General features: G+C 41.9%; 1 protein-coding gene and 1 long non-coding RNA gene across 4 annotated transcripts in view; both read left to right on the top strand.

The window, feature by feature from the left end:
* The window catches only part of GPD1L (glycerol-3-phosphate dehydrogenase 1 like), a 55375-nt gene extending 53525 nt beyond the window's left edge, over window positions 1–1850 (top strand). For all 3 annotated transcript variants that reach the window (XM_027088185.1, XM_027088184.1, XM_027088186.1), the window contains one exon: window positions 303–1850. In XM_027088185.1, coding sequence (XP_026943986.1) covers window positions 303–399 — 97 coding nt within the window. In that variant the 3' untranslated portion in view covers window positions 400–1850. The remainder of the gene's footprint in view (window positions 1–302) is intronic.
* Window positions 1851–9180: 7330 nt separating this feature from the next.
* Window positions 9181–11816, top strand: LOC113610274 (uncharacterized). The gene is made up of 3 exons (XR_003429014.1): window positions 9181–9675; window positions 9881–10014; window positions 10833–11816. It is a non-coding gene; the product is annotated as an uncharacterized LOC113610274 (long non-coding RNA).
* The last annotated feature ends 5819 nt before the right edge of the window (window positions 11817–17635 follow it).

Genomic DNA, 17635 nt, shown 5'->3' on the forward strand with positions numbered 1-17635 from the left:
TGAGCCACAACTCTTGATGTCATTGACCACAGATCACCCTATAAAGACTACCCTGGGATGTGAGTGTAGACGGTGCACTCCAAACAGCGAGGCAGGGGATGGTTTAGGTTGTACCAAGTTCTTACAGCCACCGTGCAGAGGCTCTCTGCAGACCAAATAATGGAGGGATGTGAAGGAGGTCGCTTTGTTTTCCAATACTAGCATATGCTAGTCTGTAGTCCGTTAGGCAGGAGAGAAAGACTAGTTGGTTCTGTGAGGTAGGCCAGATGGCTTAACTTGTCTTTTCCTGTCCCCTCGACCAGGTTTCCGTTGTTCACTGCGGTGTACCAGATCTGCTACGAAGGCAGGCCCGTTCAAGAGATGTTGTCTTGTCTCCAGAGCCATCCAGAGCATATATGAAGTGAATCTTGAAACCTGTCAGGGAAAGGCCTGCCTTTCCAATTAGTCATTTGGATTCAGATGGAAGCCGGGACTTGGCAACAAGATGTTTGCTTGACCGTAATCCCATCATAGATGTGTATGAATTTTTACAGGTTCATTTTTGAATTGCGAGATGAAGTTCATTGGCTAAGATGTTACTGGGCAACATCTAGACGCACATATATGAACGTGTGAGTGTGTGTTCCTTTTTCATTCTGTGGATATTTCTATGAACCAAAATTAAAGGCCCTTTTTAAAAATCACTGTTGAAATTTTCCCACTGTGGTAGCTTATCAGATTGGAACTATCGCAGCAAAAAGTTTTGGATCTAATTCCTATGTATTCCAGTGAAGGAATTTTTTTTTTCTCATTCTCTTGAGGTTAAAATTTAACCAACATTAACATGGTAAAGTGGATGAGTGAGTGAGTTCAAAGATCAACATACTGTAACTTTTAAACACTATCTCAAAGCCAACATAATTAACTACTTCGATTGTGGGTTGATCTTTTTTTTTTTAACAATTACTTATTTTTAATTAGGTAATCCACTCATCTATTTTCCTCTCACTGCAGTTTTCTGCATTTTTAGCCTCTTTTCTCTTCATTAGCTACCAGAATGTGCTTTCATAAAGGCTCAGCAGTGGCAGAAGATAGAAAACTCATCTGGGATTTTTCTGCTGTGACTGACACATGCTTCTGATTAATGACACTTGTATGATGCTTTTTTGTCAGGTCGTACTTTTGTGCAAATATTTCCTTTAAGCCTCACAGATCCCCTGAAAGGGGGCTGCTGTTATTCCTCTTTTAAGGTGCAGTCACTGTGCCTTGTCGCCCAGTGAGTAGGGGCACAGCCAGGGGCTCTCAGGCTTGAGAGCTGGTTTGAACTCACGCTAATTGGTTGTAGCAAATGCCATTTGCAGCCTTTCTTGAGGCCGTCGGCGGGCTTCCTGCAGCTGAGGCTTGCGTGCGTCCTTGTCTAGAAGGATATCACTCAGTGTGGACCTCACTCCAGCAGCTTCACTTGGAGTCTCTTAGAAATGCAGGTTCCCGGGTCCCACCCCAGACCTCTGAAGTGGGGGTATTGTGTCTCTGCTTTGACATGCCTTCCATGTGTTTCAATGCTCACTACTGTTTGAGAACCACTACTGTAGAAAATTTATTTTAGATTGGCATTTCTCAAATCATGTTCCATAGGAAACGAGTGTCCCGGGATCCAGTGGTGGTTCCGGTGTTCCCTGGCAAGGTCCAGTGAGTTTGGGAAAAGCTGCATCTGTACACCCCTCCTGAAGGGGTAGAATGTGTGTTAGTGGAACCTGTTTATTTAGCCCAGCAAGTCCCAGACAGATTGTGGAGATTTTTTTTTTTGGCGAGGAAACTTGCCAAAGTTTCCAGGCTGAGGTGACCTTAGGACAGCTCAAGTATACCCTTCACTTTCTGCAAAAAATGAGGATGAATGACTACCTGTGGTGGTGTTCATTCTGAACCTTTACAGTTCAGGTCTGCCATGGATCTTTGACGCAGCTTTAAGGTGACACTATGAGGTACAGCCAAGTGGATGTCAACCTTGCTGAAACGCACATTGTGTGGACTAAGTGCTTTTAATTCTAGAATTAGAATGGGAATTACTGTATCTTCGTAAATGTGATTGGTTTCAGGATAACATTGCAGTTACCTTACATAGTACTTGATAAGTGTTTAAGGGAATGTTATGAATGTCTTACATATTCATGGATTTTCAGTCACTTTGAGATTTTGACCTTTTTGTTTTGTTTTGTTTTTTTTGCGGTACACGGGCCTCTCACCGCTGCGGCCTCTCCTGCCACGGAGCACAGGCTCCGGATGCGCAGGCCCAGTGGCCATGGCCCACGGGCCCAGCTGCTCCGCGGCATGTGGGATCCTCCCAGACTGGGACACAAACCCGTGTCCCCTGCATCGACAGGCGGACCCTCAAACACTGCGCCACCAGGGAAGCCCGAGATTTTGACCTTTTTTATTTTCCAGCTTGGAACTTTTTCCCTTCTATACCCAAAATGATTATAGAACGGGTTTTGTGGGAATTTTAAAAACTCCTCTACACAGAAGTATATGAAAGCACACAAAATGCTACAAGTTTCATTGATTTTAGGGCCACTGTTAAGTCAATCCATTTTTGCTTGTCTCATAATTAATCTTTTGAAAAGTTTGTACATAGGTAACAAAGTGTTGCTTTTTAAGATACATAAAGGGCTGTAAGCTAATTGTGGTGTCTGTCAAGTAGGATCATCAGATGTGAGGAATTCGGATTTTGTCTTTTGTATATTCTCATCTGCATTCAGCTTCCTACTCTGGGTTTTGTACTTGAGTGTTTTTTCTTTATAAATGCCCTCTTACCACTCTGAGGTCTTCTGACTGTACCTCTTGAACATAATTATAATATTCTGCACATATGGAAAAAGGTAAATTTTATATAAGTTTGTGCTTTGCTAACTGTAGATATTTATTACTCTACGAGTTATCTATTTTTATAACCACCTGTGGTCCATCATTTATTTTAATTCACCTTTCTTACTAATTATGGTAATAGGGGAGGGAGACATCTAGAAGAGAAGCTTAATTTATACTGTTTCAGCCAAATCTGTGAATGTAAAAACTCTACACTGTTGCCTTGTATAATCCAACCTACTATAATGTGGAACAAATATCTGTCTTGAAACCCATCCTAGCAGGTGGAATTGAGCTAAACTCCTTCTGGTTTTTCATTTAACTCTTAGCTATAACATTGGCCCCATGGTATCGGCCCAGGGAGTAGTGAGGTGCCACTGTACAAAGGGATCTTCAGTTTTTCCACTAGCTCTAATCTGAGCCTTTTACCTACACATGTACTATGTTTGTTTACAGACTGTAGGTGGATATAATTTAAAAGCTTGATTTAATAAACATTTAATCCCCCAAACCTATGCTACTGATCCTGTTTTTTAAAATCAGCTTATTTAATAGCTTTAAGAAGCTCTTTTTTTTTCGTTCCTGAATTGTGTTGCACTGACAACAATAAAAAGGCAAATTTTAAAAGAAAGGCTTTATCTCTAATGCATTCCTCAAACACATCTGCTTCCATTTGTCTGTGTTCCTTTCTATTGCTTGCTGATCTTTTTATAAAATTTTAAATGTAGGATGGAGGCCTTCCAGTTGCAGCCATCCAGTGGACTGTGAGGGAAATCCCCAGGAGCCTGAAACAAATGGGGGCTGATGGCCAGAGCAGTAAGGCTTTGAGGTGGCTCTGTGGCTTCAGGGGAGGGTGTGGGAGTGCTCTCCATTATCACCTAGGGGTTTGGGCTGTAAAACTTATGCTAGAACCTCCAAGGGCTACACTGTTGGGAAGAAAATGGGCTAAGAAAACACATGTATGGGAAGAAGCAAGAAAGTTGGACTCTGGGTAGAGAAAAAGGTCTCTGCTGAAAACCTGTGATCATGCCAGCACCACAAACAGGCTTTGGGTTTGAATTTTTATATCCAGGAACCACAAGCCAAAGTTAGCATAAACATCAGAACTTGGGCCAGTAATGCCAGTAGGTAACTGACAGAAGCAAAAACAAAAACACCTGCAGAAATCACTCTGGATCCAGGCTGCACAGGCTTCCCATAAGTATGCACTTCCTACAAATATTCCCACTGAATATGCACTTTTAAAATTATAAAATAATTGCAAAATAGTTCATTGTGAGTGAAAGTCAACAGCTTTTTGAAAACAGAAGAATTAGATGCCCAGATATTTAATTGAGCAAAATGAGAGATGCTTTGAGGGGTAATTTTAAAAATAGAGACATAAAAGGAGGATTAAAGTATTAAGGTCAAATTACTGTTGGGGATGGAGGAACAACCAAAGAGACTTGAAAACAAACCTATTAGAACATCTTGAGATGAATATAATTTACATTATGTCTTTGGACAGATTAAAGAGTAGATTTGACAGAGCTGTAGAGGGAATTACCAAACTGGAAAATAGGTATGGAGATATTAACAGAAAGTAGCAGAGAAAATGAGAATTTAAGAAGTAAGTAGAGGATAGGATAAGATTCAACATACATCTGAGAGAAGTTCCAGAAGAAAGAAGAGGGAGAGGCAATTTTTGAAAAAATAAAGTCTGAAATTTGTCCAGAATTTATTGTATGTGACCAGTTTTGTTATTCTCCCAAATATATTTCCATTAAAATTTTACCACATAATCTTTATAACTTTTTATGACTACTTGTAAACTTAAGTTGATGGTGAACCTTTTCTTTCTTTTTTATTTTGAGGAAATAAGTTGTATGAGAAAGCTATAATCATAATCTACTACTTTACTGAAGGTGTGATTGATTTGAGTCCTGAAGCGAGCTGCGTCCCCTTTGGTTTGGGTGGGAGGTGTAGCACTGTGGCAAGGCTTGGGTTCGAGATCATGCTTCATTGTCTTAGTATACATTTGGTCAAGGCAGCCAAGTCCTCTTTGAAGTGCATTTTCCTCATTGTTTAAGCAGGAATAATATCCATGCAGTCTAGCTCAAAGGATTACTGTGAAGGTCACTGAAAAGCAGGAAATCTTTTTTTTTTTTTTTTTACATCTTTATTGGAGTATAATTGCTTTACAGTGGTGTGTTAGTTTCTGCTTTATAACAAAGTGAATCAGCTATACATATACATATGTTCCCATATTTCTTCCCTCTTGTGTCTCCCTCCCTCCCACCCTCCCTATCCCACCCCAGGAAATCCTAACAAAGGAGAAAGACTTACAGCTGCTTATGGCAGAGACAAGGATATATATTAACTAAATTATAAAATTTTTTCTGAGATGCACAAACTACATTTCCCAGCCTCCCCTGCAGTTAGGTGATTGAATTCTGTCCAATGACATAGGGAAGAAAAAAATGCCACTTCCTAGGATTATGATTCTGTTTGTCTTTACTCTTTTCCTGTGTGCTGACGAGATATCAATTTCCAGGATGACCTGGAAGCTGTATGTTGGCTCCTAAAGCCTGGATTCCTACATGACTGTGTGGAGAGAGTCCCCCCACCCTCGGCCCACGTTGGACTGTGATAGTTACAAAAATCATTATTATGCCACTGAGATTTAAGTGTTATTTATTACAGCAGCTGGCATAACTTACCCTAAGATGTTGCTAAAAAGACATTTGAGGAGTTAAGACGAGATGGAACTTACAGAAATATCAAGAGATTTCAGAGAATTTATACATTGGTCCCTATAGCATCCTAGTATCTATCTTGGCATCACTTGTTTGGACACAGGAGGCTGTATTGGAATGTGGGTGGGTACACTGTGGTTATGTCTGTTCCTCTCCTCCCAGGACTAGCTAGCTAAGTCCAGACTTTGTATATGTAATTGTCCCTTCTCCAGGATTAATGCCGTCAAGGTCCAGGATTTATAACATGTGCATATATATATATTTTGGGGGGGGGGTCATGCCACGTGGCTTGGTGGGATCTTAGTTCCCGACCAGGGATTGAACCCAGGCCCTGGCAATGAAAGTTCCGAGTCCTAAGCACTGGACTGCCAGGGACCTCCCTAACATGTGCTTCTTTTAACACTGGAGTGTCCTTAAGTTGTCTTCCTCATTTCAAAAGCTTCTAATTAGCAATGTCATTAGATTTTCGATAAGCCTACATTCCCGCTGTCAACTCTAAAAACCTCGTCTAGGGCTTCCCAGGTGGCGAAGTGGTTAAGAATCTGCCGGCCAATGCAGGAGTCATGGGTCCGAGCCCTGGTCCGGGAAGATCCCACATGCCATGGAGCAACTAAGCCCATGCGCCACAACTACTGAGCCTGCGCTCTAGAGCCCGCAAGCCACAACTACTGAAGCCCACGTGCCTAGAGCCACAACTACTGAAGCCCACGTGCCTAGAGCCCAGGCTCCGCAACAAGAGAAGCCACGGCAATGAGAAGCCTACGTACTGCAACCAATAGTAGCCCCTGCTCACTGCAACTAGGGAAAGCTTACACGCAGCAATGAAGACCCAGTGCAGCCAAAAATAAATAAATTTTTAAAAAATAAAAACCTTGTCTAGCTGAAGCCAAAAGGAGTGACTCTTCAGCTCCGCTTCAAAAACTAAGGAATGAAACATCTCTGAATTTTACACATTGAGTAAAATTGAGCCATTGGAAAAGTACCTTCATCATTGAACTCGTAATTTGTCAAGTTGGTGTTATTCAACTTGTTGCAAATGGAAATGCGGTGCTTTCATGCTTTGATATAAGTGTTATTTGTGATTCTTTTTTGTTATACCTCTTATTTAAAATAACCTTTGGGAAACAGTCACTTGATTCCAAAACAAAGCCCATTTGCCCACTGCCCAAGTAGCCACTGTTACTAGTTTCTAATGTGCTCTTCTAGAATTTCATTTTACATAAGCAAATATATACTTAATCCCTTTCCCATTTTCCTACACAAAATAGAGCTTACTATACAGCTTGCTTTTTTTTTCAATTAACATTATATCTTGACCATCTTTTATATCAGTGGTTTGTTTTAAACAACTTTTTAAGAACTGTTTATTTTGAAATAATTATAGATTCACAGGAAGTTGCAAAGATAGTACAGAAAACTCTCAGGGCCACCCAGTTTCCCTGAATATATCAACACCTAGTTTTTAAAATTGTAAGTTAAAATAATAGTGGTAAAGCACTTTTAGCTTTACTTCTCTGGTTCTTCATATATATGAATTTATTTAATCCTCAAAATTTATCATCCCATATACAGACGGGAAAGCTAAGGAACAAAGAGGCTAAAGAACTTAACCTAACAGAGATAGTAATTGATAAAGCCAGGATTTGAACTCAAGCGGGTTGCCTTCAGAGTTTGGGTTCTTAAATTTTAGGTTATGTCACCTCCTTTGAGTAATGGCCGTTCATGGTGAAACAAAGTCAGACAGTGACTGGAAAGGTCAAAGGTGCAATCACTCAATTCTTCCTGAAAACTTGTATACATACACAGTGTTCATGCATGTATTAGGTATTAAAACATAATACTGTTCTTCAAAAAATCTACAGACGGGACTGTGGCACAGTGGCTAAGAATCTGCCTGCCAATGCAAGGGACATGGGTTTGAGGCCTGGTCTGGGAAGATCCCACGTGACACAGAGCAGCTAAGCCCTTGCACCACAACTACTGAGCCTGCGCTATAGAGCCTGCAAGCCACAACTACTGAAGCCCGCGTGCCCAGAGCCCGTGTTCTACAACAAGAGAAGCCACCGCAATGAGAAGCCTGAGCACAGCAACAAAGAGTAGCCCCCACTCGTCACAACTCGAGAAAACCCACGCACAGCAACAGAGACCCAACGTAGCCAAAAATAAATAAATTTATTAAAAAAAAAAACAGGAATGGATAAAGAAGCTGTGGTACATATATACAATGGAATATTACTCAGCCATAGAAAGGAACAGAACTGTGCCACTTGTAGAGACGTGGATGGACCTAGAGACTGTCATACAGAGGGAAGTAAGTCAGAAAGAGAAAAACCAATATCATATAATATCGCTTATATGTGGAATCTAGAAAAATGGTACAGATGAACTTATTTGCAAAGCAGAAATAGAGACACAGATGTAGAGAACAAACGTATGGATACCAAGGCAGGGAAGGGAGGGTGGGATGAATTGGGAGATTGGGATTGACATATATACACTACTATGTATAAAACAGATAACTAATGAGGACCTACTGTATAGCACAGGGAACTCTACTCAGTGCTCTGTCATGACCTAAATGGGAAGGAAATCCAAAAAAGGGGATATGTGTATATGTATAGCTGATTCCCTTTGCTGTACAGCAGAAACTAACACAACATTGTAAAGCAACTATACTCCAATTAAAATTAATAAAAAATAAAACAATACTGTTCTAACACTTTCTTTTATAGTCTTAATATTGGAAAATATGGACCTCCCACATCCTTTAAATATCTGCATGTTTAATTATATGACTCTTCCATAATTTATTACAGATGAATACTTAGATTGTTTTCTCTAATTATGGTAATTGCTTCAGTAAACATCCTTGCACATGTATCTCTGTTCACTTAGGTAAGTAAATCTAGAGGATAAAGTACTAGAAGTGGAATGGCTGGCACAAAGTTATGTGTTTTATATTTTAACAAACACTGCCAAATTAACCTTCAGAAGGATGGCTGCAATTTACGCTTCTGACCTCATTTTCTTTTCCTGATTACTTCTATAACCTCTACTAGGGATACCTTTATAACAGAGATCTAAATCAAACCAATAAATCCGAGAAATACACAATTTTATATTTATCAAGAATTCAGGGGAATTACCTGGCAGTCCGGTGGTTAGGACTCGGTGCTTCTATTGCCGGGGGCTCAGGTTCAATCCCTAGTCAGGAATTAAGATCCCGCAAGCTGCAAGGTGTGGCCAAAAAAGAAAAAAAAAAAAACGAATTTAGAAGTCTCTCCTACCAGTTTTACCATAAAAAGCAAAATTTTGTTATTTAGAACTACAATTTTGGGCTTCCCTGGTGGCACAGTGGTTGAGAATCTGCCTGCCAATGCAGGGGACATGGGTTCGAGCCCTGGTCTGGGAGGGTCCCACATGCCGCGGAGCAACTGGGCCGGTGAGCCACAACTACTTAGCCTGCGCGTCTGGAGCTTGTGCTCCACAACAAGAGAGGCCGTGACAGTGAGAGGCCCATGCACCGCGATGAAGAGTGGCCACCGCTCGCCGCAACTAGAGAAAGCCCTCGCACAGAAACAAAGACCCAACACAGCCAAAAATAAATAAATAAATAAATACAATTTGAAAAAAAAAAACCCTACAATTTTGTTAAAAAAGCCGTCTTACTAACAGCTGTAAGAGTTGGTGGTGCTGAAGGTTTATATAGGCACAGAATATGTCATGTAAGTGAGCTGTTCACGAGGAATGTTGAAATAAGAAACGTTAATTTAAAATTTAAAACATCATAAATTCACTGTTTAAGCAAAACCCCAGAAGGCTTTTTCTTGTATCAATACAAAGCAAGCTGAAATGGGTTAAGATGATTGTCAGGAAATTCCCGGTTCCAGTGAACGATGACCCTCCTATCCACTAGAGGTCGCTCTTTGGAAATGACTTTGCCTCAGGCAGTCGGCAGCCTGCAAAAAGTAGTATCATCGTTCCTGTGGTTTTTTGGTCAAGTGGCGAGAAGGCCGCGCATTTCTTATGAGCTGAGTGGAGTTTGTGCTGGGCAATTGTCCAGTATCTAGGTTTCGTTTTGACTTTGTAACCCAGAACCGTAAGTTTTGATGTTTTGCTTTGACTCTGTTCTGTATCCACTTAAACATCGGACCGGATTTTGTTGCTTCTGGATTTCTTTCCCTTCCTTGATTTTGGACTCCCACTCATGTCTGTCTTTGTTAAATGTCTGTCTTCTTCTCCCTCTTATTCTGACACTGACATTCTGGCAAAAGCAAAAATATCTGCTTCCTTTTTATTCTCAGGAAAGACTCCAGGAACATATTTGGGGAAATGCTTCTAAAGGATGGACCTTCCTTCCATGCTTTAAAGAAGTTTCAGCCAGGACGGTGGTATGCAGTGAAGAAAAAAACCTCTTCACAACTGAATCTTCTCCCTGGTTTGCCTATTCATTATCTTTGGAGATAGTGTGATTTCCATTTAGAGGCTATTTTATCAGGAAGTGAATGAAATTTAAGCTTCAAGACTCTTACTTATACTTACCCCTTCTACGCAGCCTTGTACCTAACTTTGTTTTCTTGAATTTTTTTTTTTTTTTTTTTTTTTTTTGCTGCACTGCGTGGCTTGTGGGATCTTAGTTCCCCAACCAGGAATCGAACCCAGGTCCTCGGCATCAAAAGCACAGAGTCCTGGGGCTTCCCTGGTGGCACAGTGGTTGAGAGTCCACCTGCCGATGCAGGGGACACGGGTTCGTGCCCCGGTCTGGGAGAATCCCGCGTACCGCGGAGCGGCTGGGCCCGTGGGCCGTGGCCGCTGGGCCTGCGCGTCCGGTGCCTGTGCTCCGCAGCGGGAGGGGCCACGATGGTGAGGGGCCCCAAAACCAAAAAAAAAAAAAAAAAAAAGCAGAGTCCTAATCACTGGATTGCCTGGGAATTACCTGTATTCTTTTTCTTAAAAAGAAGTCACCAAGTTCTAAAAGCTTCTGGCCCCTTACATGGAGTCCACATCTAGTTTCAAGACTTTGGAGTCAAGTCGGGATTCTAGTTCTGGCCTGGTGGGACTTTGGGCAAATTACTTAACCTTTCTGGGCTTCAGTTTCCTTGTCTGTAGATAGTGTCAGGTTTCTTGAAGAGTCAGAACATGTATAAGTTGCTTCTTACAGTTTCCTGAACACATTAGGGAAGTTCAAGATGGAAAGAACCTGGGGAGAAAAAGATAAATCCATACTTGGTTTGAATTGCTTGGGGCCTTCTGCAGGGAGACGTCCAGGAGACAAGACAACATTGTGGACCACAGATCAAAAGCGGATGAGCGTCAGAGGTGTTGGGTGAGGCCGTTATGAGGTCGGATTGCCCTGAGGGAGGTCTATGAGGTGTGGAGGGGAGGGGGTCTAGAGCCCAGGAACCACTAAATAAGACTGAGGTGCCCAGGGCAAGGCCTGGACAGAGTCCACGTTTCATTTTGTTTCATTTCAATCATGGCCCCAATTCCTGGGCCCTCCCTGAATCCACCTTGGCCATGAGACTTTACAAGACAGAGTCTATCTCCCAGCCCTTGCAGATAGGGCTTGGCGTGTGACTGGCTTGGCCAAGGCAACGGGGTGGAGGTGATGGAGTGTCAGGTTCAAGTCACATACGTATTTGCCAACTTGACTTTCTCCTGTACCTTTGCTCTCTTTAGACTACTTCTAGGAGGTAATATGAATCATATTTTAAATATTTTACTACATACAGCAGCTCAACTTCATTTATTCTTAAATGCTAATTTTTCATTATGTGAATAAATCCCAATATAGTTATCCATTTCCCTATGGATGACATATAAGTTGTTGAAGGTTTTTACTAATACAGAAAATAATGGAAGAATATTCCTGTGCATGCCTCCTGTATACATGGGTGAGACTTTCTCACGTGTGTATACTAGCAAGTCATGGAATAGGCACACTTTAGATGTACTCAAATATTGCTAAATTGCTTTCCAAAGATTTTGGACCAGTCTACTCTTCCCACCAGCAATACATGAGAATACATTTAGCATAGCTTAGTGTCATCATCCTAATTTTTGCACTTCTTTTTCCAATCTGATGGGTCTGAACTGATATCTGGTTGATATCAGTGGAGCCTCTTTCCATGTGTATATTGACCCTTCTGGTTTTCTCTTTTGTGAATTGTCTGTGCACATCCTCTGTCTCTTTTCCTGTTGGGTTGTTTGCCTTTTTTTTTAATAGACTTACTCCTACAAGGCTTTACATAATCTTTGTATTTTATATTATATATTCTATATCATATTAAAGATAGTATATAAAGAACATAATGTATATATAATACATAAAATATTATACATTCTTTATATGTTTTGTTGCTTATATGCACTGCAAAGATCTTTCACTATTTTTTTTTGAATAAATTTATTTATTTTTGGCCACATTGGGTTTTCGTTGCTGCGTGCAGGCTTTCTCTAGTTGCGGCGAGTGGGGGCTACTCTTCCTTGTGGTGTGTGGGCTCCTTCTCATTGCGGTGGCTTCTCTTGTTGCAGAGCACCGGCTCTAGGTGCGCCCGCGGGCTCAGTAGTTGTGGCTCACGGGCTCTAGAGCGCAGGCTCAGTAGTTGTGGCGCATGGGCTTAGTTGCTCTGCGGCAAGTGGGATCTTCCCAGACCAGGGCTCGAACCCGTGTCCCCTGCATTGCAGGTGGATTCTTAACCACTGTGCCACCAGGGAAGCCCTTTCAGTAATTTTTTAACAGCTTTATTGAAAGATAATTCACATGTCATACAACTCACCCATTTAAAGTGTAAAATTCAATGGTTTTTTAGTACAATTATAGAATATTTCATGAATATTTAGAATATTTTCATGACCTCGTAAAGAAGCCCCCTGCCCTTTAGCTAACTCTCCTTTCCCCCCATCCCTCCAGCCCTAAGCAACAACTAATTTGCTTTCTATCTCTATAAATATGCTAATTCTGGACATTTCATGTAAATGCAATATTCAATATGTGGTCTTTTGTGACTGACTTCTTTCAGTTAGCATAGTTGTTTGTTTTGGGATTTTGGGGTTTTTTTTTTGCCACACCGCAGGCTTGTGGGATCCTAGTTCCCCAAACTGGAATCAAACCCAGGCCCCTTGGAGAGGAAGCATGGAGTCCTAACTACTGGACCACCAGGGAATTCCCAGCGTAATATTTTCAAGGTTTATCCATGTAGTATGTATCAAGATTTCATTCCTTTTTATGGCCAAATAATATTCCAGTGTAGGGATGTACCACATTTAGTTTACTGATTCATCAGTTGAAGTAATGTTTACTGAAAAATGTGACCAAAATTAAAAATTGTTCTGATTTCTGCCCATCTGATCTGATTGCTTACCCCTGTCTTCCTCCCACACATGATAAGAAAAGTTGTTTTGACCAAAATGATACAAAGGTTTATCCCTGGCTTTGAATTGTACTTTATTGATACGAAACCTTAATCCAATGCCCATAATTAAAGAGGTAGCTCTAGAGGCCCTTGGCATCCTCAGTGTAGCCCTGGATCAAGCATCCCCATTCCCTGAGCTCGTTAGAAGTGCAGGCTCTCAGCCTTCCCCAGACCTGTTGGGATTAAACTCCGGTTTAAGGAGATCCCCAGGTGAGATGTATGCCCATTAACGTTAGAAAAGCTCTGCTCTACACTGCTATTTCTTACCCTGCGTCCATATTGAAACCACCTGGAAGGCTCTGCAAACAACGATTTTCAGAGATTCGGATTCACTGGTCTTGAGCGGGTCCCAGATTCCCTGGGTGACTCCGCTGACCTGCTGGCCTGAGAAGATCTGATAGAGATGTCTTTTAGGAGCAATCTCAACTTTTTCCTGTAAACCACTTTAATGTAGGAATATTTATTCTACATGTCTTAAGGGTTTGCAGTTCTGTTTAGCAAAACTGACTGGATGGCTCTCAGGAAGGGACCCGTATGTCCCTTTTCTAAGGAATTGGAGTGTGATGGCCAGTTTCACCTCCGCTCTCTGACCTCCTATCTTAGTGGGCGTTCAAAGCTGTGCTGACGAAGATGGTCTGTGTTTCTCAAAAAACACAGCTGAAGCCCCTGCGCAGGGCATGCTGCCAGGATGTGCTATTTTTTCTTGGTCCATTTTCAGCATCCAGTGTCCGAACTTGCTCTGCGAGGAACGGTTGCTGCTTGAAGCAGTGTTTACCCCAAACTGACTTCTTTCCTGCTTCTGCCAACAGATTAAATACAATAGGAACAAACATCTTGGGTAGACACCAGGATTTGTCTCTTTTTAAATAAACCCAATCCTGATCTTATCTTTGCTAAGGAAGCTCTGGCAGCAACAAGCTGTCAAATCTATTTCCCTGCCATCTTCTCATCTCTCCGAGGATTTCCTTCCATGTGCTGGTTTCCTCTGTGCCCTGATTATGTGCCCTGTCGTGTTGTTATGATCTCGTGGCTACGATGACCAGCTCACGGTTCCAGGTGGGCAGTACAACTCCACTTTGCATGTTGGTAGAAAGTTTCATCCCTTTACCGGGTGTTGTCAACATCTCCCTGCCACAGTCCTGCCCTACATCTGTCTCAGTGTCACAGCCGTGCCCCAGCGCTGAGGCTGAGGCCACTTTTCCGAGTTAAAGGAAACAGGAGGGAGGGGGGCAGGAAGATATGTCTGTTCTGTGCATCCTGCCGTTATCTAACTCACAGATATGTGTGCGAGGTCCTCTTTTTTTTTAATTGAAGTATAGTTGATTTACAATGTTGTGTTAATTTCTGCTGTACAGCAAAGTGGTTCAGTTATACATGTACATACATTCTTTTTTTTAATGTTCTTTTCCATGATGGTTTATCCCAGGATATTAAATATAGTTCCCTGTCCTATACGGTAGGACCTTGTTGTTTATCCATTCTATATGTATTAGCTTACATCTGCTAATCCCAACCTCCCACTCCATTCCTCCCGCAACCCCCTCCCCCTTGGCAACCATCAGTCTGTCCTCTATGTCCGTGAGTCTCTATCTGTTTCATAGATAAGTTCATTTGTGTCCTATTTTGGATTCCACATATAAGTGATATCGTATGATATTTGTCTTTCTCTTCGTGACTTACTTCACTTAGTGTTTATGATCATGCCTATGTCCATCCACGTTGCTGCAAATGGCATTATTTCACTCTTTCTTATGGCTGAGTAGTATTCCATTGTATATATGGACCACATCTTGCATGAGGTCCTCTTGAACTTTCTGTTACATTATATGCAGCCACCTCAGGGCTTGGGCCAATTTGACTTATTGGAAGGAGTGACTACACAAGAATCAAAGACCCTGAGGTTCCTGAAATGCACACCCAGCAGGGCACTCACGGGTGTTGGATGGCTTCTTGGGTTCTCTCCAGGGGTAGCTGAATTGCTAAGCTGCTAACTCGACCTGCTTCTCTCATACTGTGCCAAGGAACCCTGCTTTATTTTCCAGGCACCGAGTGTTAAATCTCCTGTGTTGGTGACACTTTCCTAATTCCGGCTCTGGGACATTCCCTGTTACTTAAAGCAGGCTCCTTGGAGGGTTTTCATCCAGTCAGGCCTTCTCAAACCTGGGCAATTCAAGGTGTGAGTCTCAGTTTGAGATAGGACAGACCTCATCTGACCCAGCATTTCAAAGCTCTTTACACAGAGCCAGTTCTGTATCCGACAGAAGCCAGGATCGCTTGCTCAGCAGCTGGTACCTGGGCCGGCTGTGGGCAATTACTCCTGTTTTTGATCTTTGCAAAAGACGTTTGCTAATTTGTTGGTATGCTGCCTCTCTGATCACATGGCATGTCTGCGCCTGTGCCTGTGTGTCCTTTGTAAATAACAGCTTGTTCTTTTCTTTCAGCCAGTGCTTGCTTACCCTTACCTGCCCTTTTAATTTGTTTAAACTGGTTTCATTGTTGTAAATTAGGGCTCTAATAAATAATTCAGTAGCCTGAGCCCAAGTCCCCGCCTCCCGGAGGTGGGAGCCCCCGCATGACATTTATTGGTGATTCCAGGGAAGGGTGTAGAGCCGTTTGCCATAAGATTTATTTTGTCTCCAGAAGAGCCCACCACAACTTCTGAGCCGTCTCTGATGTCCTGCTGTTCTGACAAGGATTCGATGTGAACATCGTTTCCTTTCACTTGTAACTGCAGGAGAGTCTGTGTTCTTGTTGGTTCAGAGAGCTGTCTTCTTTGTTGGTTTCTGTTAGAGAACCTTCTGAAACAATAGCCGGGAGAGAGTGTGTGTGTGTGTGTGTGTGTGTGAGAGAGAGAGAGAGACAGACAGACGGGGGGGGGGGGGGGGGGGGGGGGGGGGGGGGGGGGGGGGGGGGGGCAGGAGAGAGAGAGGACATGAAACAGTGCTCTAGGAATTGGTTTCATTTGATCGTTCTGCCTAAGTTTCTAGGTTTGTCTGTCTGTCTCTCTCCGTCCCCCACCCTATCCCAGCTCTTTCTTCCCCGCTCTTGTTTCTTCTGCTCATTCCCAACCACCACATCCAGTCCCACCCACCTTAACTGACCTTAATACACAACATTATATATAAGTCCACCTTAATTGAACTTTATAAGTTCTAGTGTGCTCTGTTATTAAATGACAGCAGTCATATAAATTATTTTTTCCTTAAAGAAAAGGAAAGGGTGGTGATTTAAATGCTTTCTTTTTCTTATCAGTTTTGAAAATGCCATATATATGGTTTTATTAGCAAATTTTCCATCATCCTGTATGATCCCACTTTTTTCATTTTACATTAAATCAAGAGCATTTCCCCAGAGTATTACATATTCTTAAAAAATGTATTTGACTGTTTGTAAGTTGATGACATTTTAGTGTTTGTTTCTTTTTAATTTTAGGATATACCTAAATAACCATTGTTGAATTGCAGGTACTAGAATTACAGGATTTAAAGTGTATATTTTAAAAGTTAGTAGCCACGTAGGTGGGCCCAACTTACTGTCCAGCCAGCTGGCATTGAGCAGTATCTTGGCAAAATACATCTTTGCCCACTGAATAGGTGAAAATGGTACCTTGATATTTTAATATTTTATTTTAATGTGCATTTCATTGATTCCCAGTGAATTGAAGACTCAGATAACAGCAGTAAGAAAAGGAAAGAAGTTTACTTGCAAGAAATATGAGACAGCCAGAAGGATCTGCTATTCAAATAAAAAACACAGCAGGTCATTAAAGCCAAACACTGCAGAATTACCAAGGTGACTGACTTTACAGTTGGTATGTTCAGGACTGAAAACCAGCAATTTCCTTACAGGGTTATCATTTCTATTGAGGTTGTGGCCAGACTTCAGACAGCAGCATTGCAAAAGTCAGGGATAAAGTTGTTTGCCTTAAGTTGTTAGCACCTTACAGGCCACGCTCAGGAGTCCATTTATTCGAGGGGCTAGAATTTGACAGGCCTGAAAGTGTATTTTCCCCCAAACCTGGGACTTCATGGAAACAAGATGTCAGTTTTGCTTCCACAAGACGTTTTATGTGTAGCAAGGATCATGTATTTCTTCTTTTGTAACTATATATTTGTGTCTTTTGCCCTGTTTAATTTTATTGGGGTTTAGCTTTTGTTTACTAGACTACTCGTATTTTACTTGCTACATATTAAAAATCCATTGCTGTGTATTGCAAAAAACATTTTTCCTGCATCATTTGACTTTTGATATGGTTTGTGGTTTTGTTTTTTATTTAATTATTTTTTAATTAATTAATTAATTATATTTTTGGCTGCATTGGGTCTTTGTTGCTGCATGTGGGCTTTCTCTAGCTGCGGCCAGCGCGGGCTACTCTTTGTTGTGGTGCATAGGCCTCTCATTGCAGTGGCTTCTCTTGTTGCGGAGCACAGGCTCTAGCTGCGCGGGCTTCAGTAGTTGTGGCTTGTGGCTGTAGAGCGCAGGCTCAGTAGTTGTGGCGCTCGGGCTTAGTTGCTCCGCAGCATGTGGGATCTTCCCGGACCAGGGCTTAAACCCGTGTCCCCTACATTGGCAGGCGGACTCTTAACCACTGTGCAACTAGGGAAGTCCCAGTTTGTGGTATTTTTTAATCATATCTAAAACATA

Source organism: Aethalodelphis obliquidens, unplaced genomic scaffold (assembly GCF_003676395.1).
Source record: "Aethalodelphis obliquidens isolate GAN/ISIS:26980383/991018 unplaced genomic scaffold, ASM367639v1 scaffold62, whole genome shotgun sequence".
Lineage (NCBI taxonomy): Eukaryota > Metazoa > Chordata > Mammalia > Artiodactyla > Delphinidae > Aethalodelphis > Aethalodelphis obliquidens.